At 47.9% G+C, this 15150-nt stretch overlaps 1 protein-coding gene and 1 non-coding gene across 5 annotated transcripts in view; both read right to left on the bottom strand.

The window, feature by feature from the left end:
* PTPRO (protein tyrosine phosphatase receptor type O) overlaps window positions 1–15150 on the bottom strand; it is a 329014-nt gene that overhangs the window by 106346 nt on the left and 207518 nt on the right. For all 4 annotated transcript variants that reach the window (XM_071210181.1, XM_071210182.1, XM_058282832.2 and 1 more), the window contains one exon: window positions 2561–2834. In XM_071210181.1, the coding sequence (XP_071066282.1) occupies window positions 2561–2762 (202 nt within the window). In that variant the 5' untranslated portion in view covers window positions 2763–2834. The remainder of the gene's footprint in view (window positions 1–2560; window positions 2835–15150) is intronic.
* On the bottom strand, window positions 6538–6669 carry LOC111764595 (small nucleolar RNA SNORA42/SNORA80 family). The gene has a single exon (XR_002797170.1). It is a non-coding gene; the product is annotated as a small nucleolar RNA SNORA42/SNORA80 family (small nucleolar RNA).

Below are 15150 nucleotides of genomic sequence, written 5' to 3'. Positions count from 1 at the left end.
AAGACTTGGAAATCTGCAGTAAACTGAAGTAACTAACACGTTTAACCCTACACAGCTACTGACTAGATTGATACAAACCCACACACTAAGAGTCTAGCAATATGGAAAATTTGTATTCAATCATATAAACAATTACATTAACTGTCTAAAGTGGTAGCTGCTAGCTACATTTGGCTACTGAGCACTTGAAGTTAGAGCAACTGAGGAATGGAATTTTAAATTTTATTTAATTTTAATTAATTTATATTTAAAAGTAAAACTGAATTATAAAAATTTGTATATATTTTTATACAAATTATATTATTTAATGATATTTTGAATATAATGGGTTAAATAAACCATATTATTAAAATTAATTTCATCATTTAAAAAAAGTTTTTGATCTATCTGCCAGAAAATTCATTATTACATATATATGTTAAGCAATATTTCTCTTAGATAATACTGGTCTGAAAACCTCAAGTCATAGGCAGAAGTTTTCCAATTGGATATAAAATAAGACCCAACTCCACAATAAACCTGTTTACAGGTAAAGACATAGGTTGGCTGACGATAGAAGGGAACAGGTACTCTATGCAAACACTTAACAAAAGAATGCAGGAATGGCTGTGGTAATAGAAGACAAAATAGATTTCAACACACGATGGGATAAAGAGGAACATTGTGTGTAGATAACAGGGTCAGTTTATCGAGAAGATACAGCAGTTCTAAATGTGTTTGCATCTAACAACATAACAGAGCTTCAAAATACATAAGGATAAATGAACTAAAAGGAAAAATAGATAAATCTATGGTTATAGTTGGACACTTCCACACTCCTCTATCAGTAATTTATGGAACAAGTAGACAGAAAATCTGTAAGGATATAGAAGACCTGTACAGAAATATCATCCAACTTGACCTAAGTGACATTTGTTGAAACTTTACCCAACAACAGAATAAATATTCTTTTCAAGTGCTCATGGAATGCTTATCAAGACAGACCATATTTTATGCCATGAAATGAATCTCAACAATTTTAAGGTAATCGAAATCATACAAAGTATATTCTCTGATCACAACAGCATTAAACTAGAAATCAATCGTAAAAGACAGGGAGCAGAAGCAGCTCAGCTGGCTGAGTGCCTGCTTCCCCTATGTGAGGTCCTAGGTTCATTCCCCAGTACCTCTAAAAGAAAAGATAAGAAAAAAAGATATCTGCAAAATCTCCAGAATTTTGAACATTTAACAACATACTTCTCAACCCACAGGTCAAAGAAGAAATCACAAGGGAAATTAGAAAATATTTTGAATAGAAGGAAGTTAAGGTTCATGCTAAGTGCTTATGAAATTATGACTATGAATATGGCAGAACTTCTGATTTCAAGGAATTTGTAATATAGGCATTATAAATCCAGATCTGGATCTATTAATTCCCAATTTACCTTTTTCCTGGAACTTGGTTAAGACAGCATTTTTCCAGATAAGTTCTTTCTTTAATTTAATTTTAACTAGGTCCTGGGTCATTGTATCTATAAATCCTAAGGTTTGGGTTCTGTGACATTTTAGTATTTAGAGCTCAGTATTGTTTCTGGGAGTCTTCCAAGTGAGAATGCATTTAGTTTTTGACAGATGTGTTGAAAACATGCCTCTAGTTTGTTTCTCTGGCTGCTTCTCTTTCCTTTCGTCATAATAGACAATATTACTCTGCCCATGTCCTTAACTGTGGACAGAATGATCACATATAACTGGCATTTTAAAAAACTGAAGGCTTTGGGAAACTTGCACTGAAGAACAATGAAGAGAAATGAACTTCTATGGGCCATTAAATTGTTCTAGTGATTAGCCCTACCATCCTGTGGGTATCACATTGTCTTCCATACCTTAATATATGCAGTAGAGTCATGTCTTACTTTGAGATTAGACAGAGAGTAAAGTGAAAATCATATATAGTTAAAACCACTCCTAAAAACTACTAAAATTCTAGTATCATCTGTACCTGGACCCTTGAAAATTAAAATGCCAGTTTTTTTTTTTTTTCTTTTATTCTTAGCATTTTATTTGGACAGTGGAAGTCAAGACTACTTTGAGGTTGAGGTGGGGAACAGCTATTGATAAATAAAGTTATCTTTTTCTCTCTCTCAGCTAAAAATGTATAACTGAATCTGAGTAGTTGAATTACAAATATAAATCCATTGTTTCAAAACCCAAATAAACCAAGAATGTTTAACACTACAACACATATTCTGGAAAAAAATAGATATACTAGTTATGATCATTATTAAGTAAAATAACAAAAAATTGTATGGGTCACTCATGACATCAAAATTGTCATTCAGTCCCCAAATAACTACCTTATTAAGGTTTACTCTTTTTTTTTTTTTTTTTTTTTGGTTTAAAACAGGTTTGTACTTAGCAAAAGGTTAATGAAACTACATTCATCACATAAAGCAGAATTCTGAATCTATGTCACTTGCCTTCAAGATGAGTGATCTTGCCAGTCTGGCCTGACTCTCTTTCAATGAGAGCCTCATAAGAGTACATAAGAAACCCAGAAGACAACAGTACACAGAATGCTTACTTGTTAGCACAGTGATTGATCTGGATGGCTTGGTAACCACATTTCCATTTACCACTACTAGAGTGATTATATAATAAAGGCCATGATAATTTGCTTTAAAGATAACAGGAGGAGGCAAAGTGCTGTTGAATTCCTCAAATTCGAAGAAGTAGTTTTTGGATTCACCAGTTATCTTCACAACATACACAGAAGATGGACTCATGACATCTGAAGCTTCTAAAGACACAGCGATGCTATTATCACCTTGGACAGTTACGTGGAAAGTTGTAGCATTCTGTTTTAGAAAGTAGGAAAAAAAACAGAAAATGGAGGTCAAATTCAGATTAGTGGTGATTAAAATATACTGAGCTAAATTTTCTAAAGTTCATGTTGCTATAGCATTACTTAGTAAAAGAGAGTTACATAGTCATTTTAGTTACACAAAGAAAAGCATGGAGTAGTCTCTATGACTAACGATCTTCTCAGGGTTTTCCTTTGGGGAGTTTTCTCCACTGAGAAGCTGTTTCCAGTTTATGGATCGTGTCATGGAATAAGTGCAAAATAAACATCTTGTGAATGAGTAAACAGCACATGAGTGAAATTCATCTTGGCCACATCTCCCAGGGAAGCCCTAGGTTTCAGCTATGCTGGAAAAGCTGCATGTTTGAAGAAGCACCCTACTTTATTTTGGAGTAGGAGTTCTTAACAAGAGGTCCATGAATTTGAATTGAAATTCAAAATAAACATTATTCTTGTGGGGATGTGTTGATGTGGGTGTGATATATTTATTAAATAATACACAGTATACAGTGGGCTTAGTAAGGGGTCCATGGTTTTCACCTGACTGGCAAAGGGGTCCATGGAGCAAAAAAAAATTAAGAACCTCTGCTCTAGAGGGAGTATTGCTGTGAGAGCCCTAAAAAAATTCAAGGAGAACATTTCAAGGCAGTTATTTCCTTTCCCAGCTCCAACCTGTGAAAAACCTGTGAAAATTCTCATTAAAGATCCGCCAGCCTGTAATAAGAGAAACTAAGGCACTGAAGAAAGGACTCAACCAAGGATCGTGGGCTTCTCTGGGCAAGTCAGCAATTAGTAGACAGAAAACTTTGCTCCAAATCTCCATACACGTGTTTATGGACAATACATGAAGAATAACATGTAGAGCTGATTTAAATATTTCTTTCTTCCTGATGTTTTCCTAGACTATACAGGTAGAGTTAATCCTACTCTCTAGTGTCAAACAAAACTCATGCACTTTGTTGATACCACCTAATGATTTGCTTTCATCTTCTGGATATAAGGTGTCCCGGGCAAGTTATTTCACAGCTCTGAACTTCAGATTTCTCCTCTATGAAAATGAGTCAGAAAAACTGCTGAAAAAATTTGTGTCCCTACCAGGATCCAGATGCTAGACACTTTGTAAACATAATCATCGCATTTAATATTCAAAACAACCTCTTTGTGGATGAGGAAACTGAGGCTCAGAAAGATTAAGTAACTTGTCCCAGGTTACACTTCTAATTTGGGCTCTTAACCATTGATTATACAAGTACAGAAAATGGGTTCCATTGGTCTTTCACGTCTTCCCTCTTGACTTATTTTCCTAACGCTGAGTCTAGCACACAGTGCACAACTGAAGTGCTTGTTAAAATGAAAGCACTGCTGACTACATTAATTGTATGTGGGCATATGCCTTTGACGAATTGGTCTATTTATTGATTTTGGTACTCACATATTGTCAGCAGCCAAATCAAGCATACAACAACACACATCTTTATTTAAAAGAGGCTATATAGGTGTAAAAATATATCAGTTTTTTTTTCCGTCTAATTTCTTATGGGACCTGGTACTTATAAGTAATAGTTTGTCATTAACAGAAATTTAATTCTGTCTTAGAATTTAATAGACATTATTGTGGTCATAGTATTCTAACCACATTAGACCAGAAATCCTCCTCTAAGGACAGGGACTGTATTAGCTGCATCTCTGTTGGAGATTTGGGCCCGAAGGGTACTGGGAATGAAGGAAAGAGAAAAAGGAGAGTGAAAGAAAGATAAAGAAAGAAAGAATGAGAGAGCTGGGATCAGAGTGTCTGCCAGTAGAGACTCGTCAGACAACTTTATTGTTTACAAGGGGCTCTCTATATACCCCAGTCTACTTGACAACAAGCAGCGACTGTGCAGTTAACTATTAGCATTACTAAGGAACTCAAAAAATCTTATCTCAAGGTACAAAGTCTAAGTGTTCTATTTACTACAAAAGGTACTTGCTCATCTTTTCTTTCAGCCTTTACAGCTTCATCCTCTGCCCCGAACTCTTTTAATTACCGCATTCCTTAGGGTGCAAGCATAGCCATGGAGACAGCACGTCTCTCCTTGTGAGAGCACTGTGCCTCAGTTTCCAACACATCTCTAGCACCAGGACCAGTGCTTGGCACATACTAGGTGTGTGTTGGTATGAGTGGGCCTAGGCAAAGACTTGTAATAGAGGATAATCACCAGGGATTGACTTTTTATTTAGTAAATGTCTGATTATCCACATTGTTCACCATCCTCAGATATATGAGCAGGTTTCATTTTGAGTACTGCACTTCTGGGATCAAATATTTAAAGTAACGCATTCTATCTTGCCAGTGATCCAGGTGGAACTCTGAGACTAGCATAAAGTTCATACGAGCATTTCATTGTTTAGGTGAGTAGTAGAAAACAGACGCTAGAGAAAGAGTGACCAGAGAGCACTTAATATGTTGGTGCATATTTGGAACTCATGTCTTCCCCTCCCTGCCATTCCCTTTTCCTTCCTTTGGGATATGTTCCTGTGACTTCTGTTTTAGGTAAAACTCCATGGAAGCGCCTATCAGATAATAAATATAGAGTCTGGACAAAAGAACAAAATAAAAAATATGGGCAGATTCTGGAAGGCAGTTGACACTCCAAAGAAGCTCCTGGCACAGAGTGAGTTATTTTTGTTTTATTTATTTATTTGTTCATTCATTCAGTCTATCGTCCATTTATTCATTCTTTTTTTTTTTTTTTTTTAAAGATTTATTTATTTATTTAATCCGCCCCCCCCCCCCCCCCCACCGGTTGTCTGTTCTTGGTGTCTGTTTGCTGCGTCTTGTTTCTTTGTCCGCTTCTGTTGTCGTCAGCGGCTCGGGAAGTGTGGGCAGCGCCATTCCTGGGCAGGCTGCTCTTTCTTTTCACGCTGGGCGGCTTTCCTCATGGGCGCACTCCTTGCGCGTGGGGCTCCCCCACGCGGGGGACACCCTTGCGTGGCACGGCACTCCTTGCGCGCATCAGCGCTGCACATGGCCAGCTCCACACGGGTCAGGGAGGCCCAGGGTTTGAACCGCGGACCTCCCATATGGTAGACGGACGCCCTAACCACTGGGCCAAAGTCCGTTTCCCGCATTTATTCATTCTTATGGCTTATTGCCTTAAGGGCAGAGGCTGCAGTCAGGTCCAAGTGAAGTAGCTAAAACTCTAATAAGAATCTCATAGTCTTTCTAGCTCCAAGCAAAAGAGGACTGCATTTGGGTAAACCCAGGTGCTAAAAGTGGGTGGGGAATCCTGGAAAGACAAGTTCCATAGGGAGGAAACCTTAAATTCTGCCCTAAATTCAGGCTGACCCCTGAATCAAGCATGTGCAGGGCAGACTACGAGTTGACCAGCCAAAGCTGAAAAAAACGTACTAAAATTTGAGCTGTCACCCAAGTGAGAAAGTCTGTAGTTCGCATCCAATCAAACGTGAATTTCCTGCTAGAACAAGATATCATCTAATCAGAAAAATATGCCAGTTTCCACAGTCCCCACAACATAAGATTCACAATATTTAAGATAGAACCCCAAATTAGTCAATATAAAATGAAACAAGAAAATGTGACACATTTTCAAGAGAATAGACAATCAACAAAGACCAACTCTGAGGTTCCGATGTTGGATTTAGCAAACAAGTACTTAATTTTTAAATTTTTTTAATTTTTAATTTTTAATTTTTTACACCGTGCAACCCACTTCAGTGCCAAGGCCAATGGACAAGGACAGGCAATGGTTCGGGGCTACAGTTTGCTCTGGTGTGGGACACTATGAGAGGCTCAGGGGGACAGGCCTGCCATAAATCCAAACCCATGCATACAAGTACTTTAAATCAGTGATGGAAACTATGCTCAGTGGGTTTTAAAAGTATGTTAATAATGAAAGAAAGACAATCTCTGTCCCCGTCTCCTTCCCGCCCAGTATTGGCAGCCGGCGCTGCCCCTCCTTCTCCCCTTCTCCGTCTTCCGCCTAGCCGTTATCTAGACAGCCCACACTTTCCCCTTCCCCTTCCTTGCTCCTAACCTCTTAGCCAGCTTACTGTCCAGTAACCGCCTACGCAAGCAACAGCACCCACCGGCACCAATCAAGTCCCTTTACGTATCCCTAGACCCTATAAAACCATGTCCCCTTCAACAATAAAGTAGACTTGTGCCTAGACCTTGTCTCCGTGGTGTTCTTGCTTGCACCGCGCGTCCCCCGTGCCTGAGCGGAGAGAGCGAGGGCCCAACGGCTTCGTGCCGAACCCCCTCCTCTCCTTCGACCGCGAGGCAGCCCCCGTCCGGAGAGCCTGCCCGGCCAACCGCGCCGACCCTCCCGGAGGCCCGCCGCTGCCCACAATTGGTGCCCAACGTGGGTGGGGCCCACTCTGATGCCTACCCCCCACGCTTCACTTAAGGTAGGGACTCTTCGGCATCTTCCATTCAAACCAGAATGGGTGCTTCGCTCTCCTCCCGTCAGGTCCCGCAGGTTCGGGCCCTGGCTGCCCTCCTGGAAACTAACCAGGTTAGAGTTTCCGTCCGCCAGGTTCAGCGCTACTGGGACTTACTTCTCCCGTTCAATCCTGGCTCATCACCTGCCCGCTCTGGAGTCCTCAGACTTATGCCCGGCTGATCGAACGAGTAGCCTCAGCCATGGAACATGAGGGCCGGGTCTTTCTCCCCGGCCTCCTCCCCGCTCTTGTGGCCATTTGCGCTTGTTTGCAAGGCGTGCCCGCTCCCGAGGCCAAGGCCTTCCCATGCGATACCGTGGATGAGTCAGGGGAAGGGCGCGGCCGCCAAGACGGCGCTCCCGGTAACGACTCCGATGCCGAATTGCTCTCGGCTCAGTTGGAGGCCGCGCTTGAGCTTGACCCCCCTTGCGCCGCTGATTCTGACTCCGACCAAGATGGCGCACTTCCGCCTTCTTCCTCACGAAACAAAGGAAGGCCCACCCAAGATGGCGCGCTCCCTCCTTCTTCCTCCCAAAAGAGGAAGAAGCCGCACTCCCCGCCCCTTCCTGCTTCTTCACGGAAGGACTATCCGCCGTTGTACCCTCCCCTTCCTGCCTCGGCGCCATCTTGCCCCTACCCGGAACCGGCGCCATCTTGCCCTTACCCGGAACTGGAAGCGCTTCATCCGCCATCTTCTGATGACGACCTAGATGATGCGTACGAGCGCCCGCCATCTTATGTGCCGCCGAATAGACACCCCCTCCCGTGCTCTAATGATCTTCTCTTGGAGCCCCCCACTGCTCCAATCGCTGATATGTATCCGCTAAATCCCAATCGTTCTCGAGTGAACCCCCAAGTATGGGTTCCCTTCTCCCCGAAAGACGTGCAAACCCTCCGCAGCACTATCCGAGAGGATGGTCTCGCCAGCCCCCATGCTCAAGACCTCCTTGAACGTATGACCTTTGCCCGCTGTCTCCCCTACGACTGGATATCCCTCGCAAGAGGCATACTTCCCTCGGGGCAGTTTATTGACTGGCGCGCACATTTCGCTGCCGAGAACGAAAAACAAATCGCCGAGAACGCCCGCAACAGCACCCGATATCCTGCCAACGCGTTCCTCGGACTGGGGCACTATGCCATGCCACAGAGCTACGTCGCCCTCCGTCAAGGCTTCTTCCTCCAGCTAAGGCAGTGTGCCCTCCGTGCCTTCCACAACTGCGCCGCCTCCACGCCCGAGCCACTCACCAGACTTTTCCAGAAACCAGAGGAACCGTTCTCCGACTTCATGGCGCGTGTCCAGGCTGCGGCCGAGCGCAAGGTCGTTGGCACGCAGGCCCAGACCTCCTTCATCAAGGACATTGTTCAGGAGGGCGCAAACCCAACTTGCAAAGCGATCATCAGGCTGCTGAGAGACAAGCCCCTCCACGACTGGGTCCTCGCCTGCTCCGGAGTCAACGCCCAGGCCTCCGCCGTGGCCCAGGCTGTCCTCGCTGCCGTCTCGGCCTCCAATGAATGCTTCCGCTGTGGCGAACTCGGCCACTTCGCTCGAGACTGCCCCAACAAGCCACGGCTGCCGCCGGACGTGCCCAACATAGGCCATCCACCACGGCCTCCTTCCACTCCGTGCCCGTGGTGCAGAAAAGGATACCACTGGGCCCGTGACTGCCGCGTCCCTAACACCAGCCGCAAGCCTTTAAACGGCCATGGGGGCAGGCCTCAGCCCCGCAACAAAGAGGCCGCAACGACTCAGCGCCCCCGCCCATGAAAGTACTCTGGTCTGTTCCCATCGCACCCTCCACCAGGCCTCTTCTCTCTATCCAAGTCTCCGGCCGCTGGCTCACAGGGCTACTCGACACAGGAGCAGAAATTTCCTGCATCCCACTCGACCAGGCCGGGCACCTCCCTCTGACCGATGGCCCCCTAGTGGTGGGAGCCACCAGCCAAGCGCCCTCCCAGCAAGTTGCCCAGGACGTCGTCTGGAGAGACGCAGAAGGTCGACAGGGAACCTTCCGCCCCCTCGTTCTGAAGGAAATCTCGCAAGTTCTTTGGGGCCGTGATATCCTGCATCAGTCGGGAGCCGTTCTCACTGCCACGCCACCGCAGCTGCCCCCCCAATAGTTTCGGCCATTGCTCGCGTTTGACCTCCAGCACCCGTTCCTCTGCAATGGGATACAGAGGAGCCCATTTGGGTGGAGCAATGGCCTTTCCCAATCCCTAAACTGGACATTCTTAAGGGGCTTGTTGATGAGCAGCTTCACGCGGGCCACATCGAGCCCTCCACCAGCCCATACAACTCGCCAATTTTCTTCATTCAAAAGAAGAACGGGAAGTCCCGTCTACTTCAAGACTTAAGAGAAATCAACAAACACATCAAGCCTATGGGATCGCCGCAGCCCGGCCTCCCCCACCCTACCGCGGTGCCCCGGCATTGGTTTGTTGCAGTGATAGATATTAAAGACTGCTTTTTCTCCATCCCATTGCACCCGGACGACTGACCGAAATTCGCCTTCACGGTTCCTCAGACCAACCATCGGGAACCGGCACTGCGATACCACTGGCACGTTCTGCCTCAGGGCATGTGAAACAGCCCTGCCATTTGCCAGATGTATGTACGCGAAGCCATCCAGCCACTCGTGAAGTACGCTAACATCATCCACTATATGGATGACTTGCTCGTGGCCCACCCCTCAGAGTCAGGTCTGCACGCAGTCCTGGAGCAACTGCTGCGCCACCTTCGAGACCTAGATCTCAAAGTCAATACACAGAAGCTAACGGTTCATCCACCCTACCAGTTCCTAGGGTTCTCCATCACTTCCACCGTTGCGCCCCAAACGCCACACATCAGAATTCCTGACCTGCTTACGCTCCTCGAATTGCAACAACTCTGCGGACAGATCAATTGGTTGCGCCCAGCGCTGCCGCTTACCACAGAGCAACTCCAGCCCCTGTACCAGCTACTCTGCTCCAACGCTCCGCCATCATCCGCACCCGGAAAGAGGATTCGCCTCACCGACGAGGCCAAAAATGCCCTGGCCCGAGTAAATAGAGCCATCGAACAGTGCCAACTCCAGCAACATGAGCCCGGGAAACCGTTGTTAGGCCTAGTCTTACCCACTCGGGGAACACCTACTGGCCTTCTTTGGCAAGACGGACCGCTCCTCTGGGTCCATATGGCAAAGAGCAAGCTCCGAAAGATTGGACCTCAAACCACCCTACTCGTTCAGCTCGCCACCGCCCTAGTCACACAAGCCACCCATCATTATGGGTGCCCACCTGACACCATTGTGTGGCCCTTCACCGCCGAGCAAGTCACCACCCTGCTACGCAGCTCCGTTGATATGCAGACTCTTATGGAGTTTTACCATGGCAACTTCGATAACCACTTTCCACAGTATCGGTTACTGCAGGGCCTTCCCCTGCTAGAAATCGCCGCCCCCGGCCATTTCCCTTTTCCGTCCAGCAAGCCTCTTCCAGACACCACCATCATCTCCACAGACGCCTCCAAGACTAAGTTTGCCACCGTTGTCTTCGCACCCGGCGAGCACCAGCCGCGTTCACATGTGCGCCTCCATCAATCCTCTGTGCAAGTGGCCGAACTGCGTGCTGTCATCTTAGCACTCCAAACCCATCCCCACTGTCCACTGAACATCTTTACAGACAGCCTCTACTGCCTACAAGTCTGCCAAGTCATCGCCTTTTCTGCGTTTTTTCCGCCCGACAACTCAGTGAGTGAAAGCATCAACGTCGCTCTCCTGGACCTTCAAGAGCTCATAGAAAACCGCCGACAGCCTTGGTTCATCGCTCACATCCGCAGCCATTCTGGCCTTCCCGGGCCCCTGGCCCACGGCAACCACCTTGCTGATCAGGCCGTTCACCTGCTTCCAGCCGAGACCACCGTCGCAGTCGGAGACCTCATCAATCAGGCCAAGCTGCTGCATGCCAGATTTCACTTCTCAGCAGCTGGCCTCCACAAACTCTTTCCAGACCTCCCAATCCATACCTGCAAACACCTTGTGCGGTCATGCCGAACGTGCGCTCCATTGCTGCCCTTGGGGCCGCTCCAACTGCAGGGAGTTAACCCTCGTGGGCTCCGCCCCAATTCCAGATGGCAACTGGACGTCACTCACGTCCCCCAGTTTGGCTGATGGAAATACCTCCACGTAGCCATCGACACCTTCTCTCATCTCTGCTATGCAACCACGCTCACCGGAGAAATGGCCAAGCACGCCATCCAAGCACTCAGAGAATCTATTCTTTCCATGGGCGTTCCATGGGACATCAAGACAGACAACGGACCTGCCTACCGGAGCGCCTCCTTTGCCGAATTCCTCAAGCTCTACGACATCACCCATCACTTCGGCATTCCCTACAATCCGCAGGGACAAGGCCTAGTAGAGCGTGCTCACCAGTCTCTCAAAACCCTCATTCTCAAGACATCTGCTGACCAGCCGCGTCGCACCCCTCGCGACGTCGCCACAGAGGCCCTGATCCGACACAACCTGATGACCTTCAATGCCCAAGGCTTTTCACCGGTCCACATGCACTGGGGGCCTACCTTCCGGCCCACCCCTGCACCGCTTGTCCTCTGGCGTGACCCGCAGACCACCCAATGGCATGGATCTGCCCCTCTCTTAGCCCAAGGATGGGGATTCACCTGCATTTTCCCTGAATCAGAGCCGCAGCCCATCTGGGTCCCAGGACGTCTCATCAAGCCCCACACCACTGAGGCTTCCACTAACGCTGACACCAATGATCCTCCTAACGAGTTGCCTACCTAACTTGCCTCCTTCCCATCGCTGTTTCCTTTGTAGTTTTCTCTCTCTCTTTTGTCTCCACAGATGATTCGCCGCAACGCGGGTAGTTCCGTTCTTCCCATTGCTCTCATCGTCATGCTTCCCTTCATCTCCCCGGCCGTTGTCAACTCGGCCCAACAATGCTCCAATTGGACCCTCCAGCGCTGGCAAGAGGAAGCCTTCCTCATCATCAGAAAACTACTGCCCACGCCTGAATCCCCACCCCTCGCCGTTGGCCCCAATAAAGTCCTCAGTCCCCCCGCCTCTCCCCCCTTCCAGCGGCATCCCCCCCCCTCGTCCATCACTCCCCAGCCATGGCCCCCCCTACCAAGTATTCCAGTCCCCTTCTCACATTAATCTATGCATCCTACTTATCTCTAAATACTTCTCACCCCAACCTCACCAAGAACTGTTGGCTCTGCCTCTCCCCCTCCCTTCCTATCTATGAGCCTGTTGCCGTTAACTTCACGTTCAACGAATCCACTTCAGTATACCCAGCCGAGTGCAACTGGAACACTTCCTCCGTCCCCCTAACCTTTCAATCTGTTTCCTCCACAGGACGCTGTGTTCATTCTCGTCAAGGTTCCCACCCCTCCCTTAGTGCTTGCTCTAACTACTCCTCTCCCAGCACTTCCGCCAAGTTCTTAATCCCCCTTAACACCTCCCAATGGCTTTGCACCTCCACCGGGCTAACCCCCTGCCTCAATGTCGCCACCCTCAACGCTACCCATGAGACTTGCCTGCTCATCCTTCTCGCTCCTCGAGTCGTTTACCATTCTGACCACGAATTTTTCCGCCACGTGCTGAGCAGACAAACCTCCCTCCACTTACAAAGGAGAGAGCCTGTCACCGCAGTCCTGACAGTTGCTACCCTTCCAGGTCTTGCAGGGGCAGGCACAGGGATCGCCGCCCTCGCCACACAGTCCTCTGCCCTCTCCTCTCTCAGACAGGCCGTCGACGAAGATATCACCTACCTTCAAAATGCTGTAAAACATCTAAAAAATTCTCTCAATTCTCTCTCTGAGGTAGTCCTCCAGAACCGCCGCGGCCTCGACCTCCTCCTCCTTAAGGAAGGGGGTCTCTGTGCCGCCCTTGGAGAGGAGTGCTGCGTATATGCCAACTCCACCGGCTTAGTTGAGGACAACCTGAGAAAGGTCCAGGAGGGATTGGATAAGCGCCGCAAAGAGCGAGAAAATGCGAACTATTTTTCCAGTGTTCTCCATACCCTCCCCCCATACCTCCTTCCATTTTTAGGCCCACTCATCATCATCATCTTAGCCCTTACTGTAGGACCCTGGGCCATCAAAAAAATAGTCCGCCTCGCCAAAGACCAAGCCAACGCGGTATTCAGCTCCTTTGTGCAGGTTCATTATCAACGCCTCGCCACTAAAGAGCCACCACCAAGCCATCCGCCCCGCTCCTCCCGCCCCCGCCGCAAACACCGAACCGCACGCCTGTAACCTCCTGTCTCCCTTTCCTCACTCATCTCCCTCCTTCTCCCCCAATCGGGCGAGGGGTTCAGGAACATCACGACCCCGTTTTGCTGGCAGAGCTCGGCGCGCACCAGGCGCCGGCGTGCGCCGACCCCAGCAGCAGGCACATGCGTCCTGGCCAGACGCTGTGTCCTCTGCAGCTGAGAGCAGCTGGGAGGGCCCTCTGCTTCTCGCCGCCAGCCGGTCCTCATGGTCTCCCTCCTCCCCTCGTCTTACCCCAGTACCCCGTCCCATACTACCCCTGCTGCCACCAGTTCACCTCCCCCGAAGCACATACTTTTAAACAAAAGGGAGTAATTGTCCCCGTCTCCTTCCCGCCCAGTATTGGCAGCCGGCGCTGCCCCTCCTTCTCCCCTTCTCCGTCTTCGGCCTAGCCGTTATCTAGACAGCCCACACTTTCCCCTTCCCCTCCCTTGCTCCTAACCTCTTAGCCAGCTTACTGTCCAGTAACCACCTACACAAGCAACAGCACCCGCCGGCACCAATCAAGTCCCTTTACGTATCCCTAGACCCTATAAAACCATGTCCCCTTCAACAATAAAGTAGACTTGTGCCTAGACCTTGTCTCCATGGTGTTCTTGCTTGCACCGCGCGTCCCCCGTGCCTGAGCGGAGAGAGCGAGGGCCCAACAGCTTCGTGCCGAACCCCCTCCTCTCCTTCAACTGCGAGGCAGCCCCCGTCCGGAGAGCCCGCCCGGCCAACCGCACCGACCCTCCCGGAGGCCCGCCGCTGCCCGCAAATCTCATAAGAGAAATATAATAGAAACTCTTAAAAAATGGAAATTCTAGAACTGGATATAGGTCCGGGTTTAGTCGCAAAGGCCTACTGAGTTATTTTGAATCAAGAGGTCCTTGCAATGTAAGGCGAACAGAGCTAACAGACATATTTAGTTGAGTCTTCAGTCCTTGTTCCCAGCTGGTGTTTTGGTAAAGAATGCAGCCATGTCACCAAAGGGATTTAAAATAACTAGAGTCCTTCAGAGATATCTCAGTGTACGCAAGGCTCCAGCAATATTTCTTGAACTCCCAATTGATTTTTCTCTTACCATGGTGCCCTCTCGCTTTACCCCTCTTCCTATAAATTTTACCTTGCCTTCTCTTCATGCCTTGCTACCTTAGAATTCTCTAAAGACAAACCCAAGACGTGGTCTGGAAAAGCAGGAATCTCCTCACCGGACAGGGAAGGATCATGTTTGAGGAAAGGAGAGAGTATTCACCCTCATGGTAAGAGGAGGTGTTTATTCCCTGATAGACTCCCTCCATCAATAGAGATTAAGTGTCTACTAAGTACCACGTGGCATACTAAGAGCTGGGCATGCAAAACACCACCCCAGCCTTCTAGGAGCTTTACTTTACAACTTATTCATGAAATGCTTGGTGAGGGGGAAATTAGGGTTAAAAATAAGTTTTTAAATTAACTAAAGGCTGATGAGAAAACCCTGTTGATTCTTTCCTATTGAAAACTTTTCCAAAAAGTGGAACTTATATGACACACTTTTTTACTTGAATATACTTTAAAATTTACTTGGAACCTCAGAATTTTTGTATCTCAATAACCTGGAATAATTATTACTTTTAATACT

This window comes from Dasypus novemcinctus, chromosome 20 (assembly GCF_030445035.2).
Source record: "Dasypus novemcinctus isolate mDasNov1 chromosome 20, mDasNov1.1.hap2, whole genome shotgun sequence".
NCBI classification, from domain to species: domain Eukaryota; kingdom Metazoa; phylum Chordata; class Mammalia; order Cingulata; family Dasypodidae; genus Dasypus; species Dasypus novemcinctus.
This window is presented reverse-complemented; position numbering and strand designations above follow the sequence as displayed.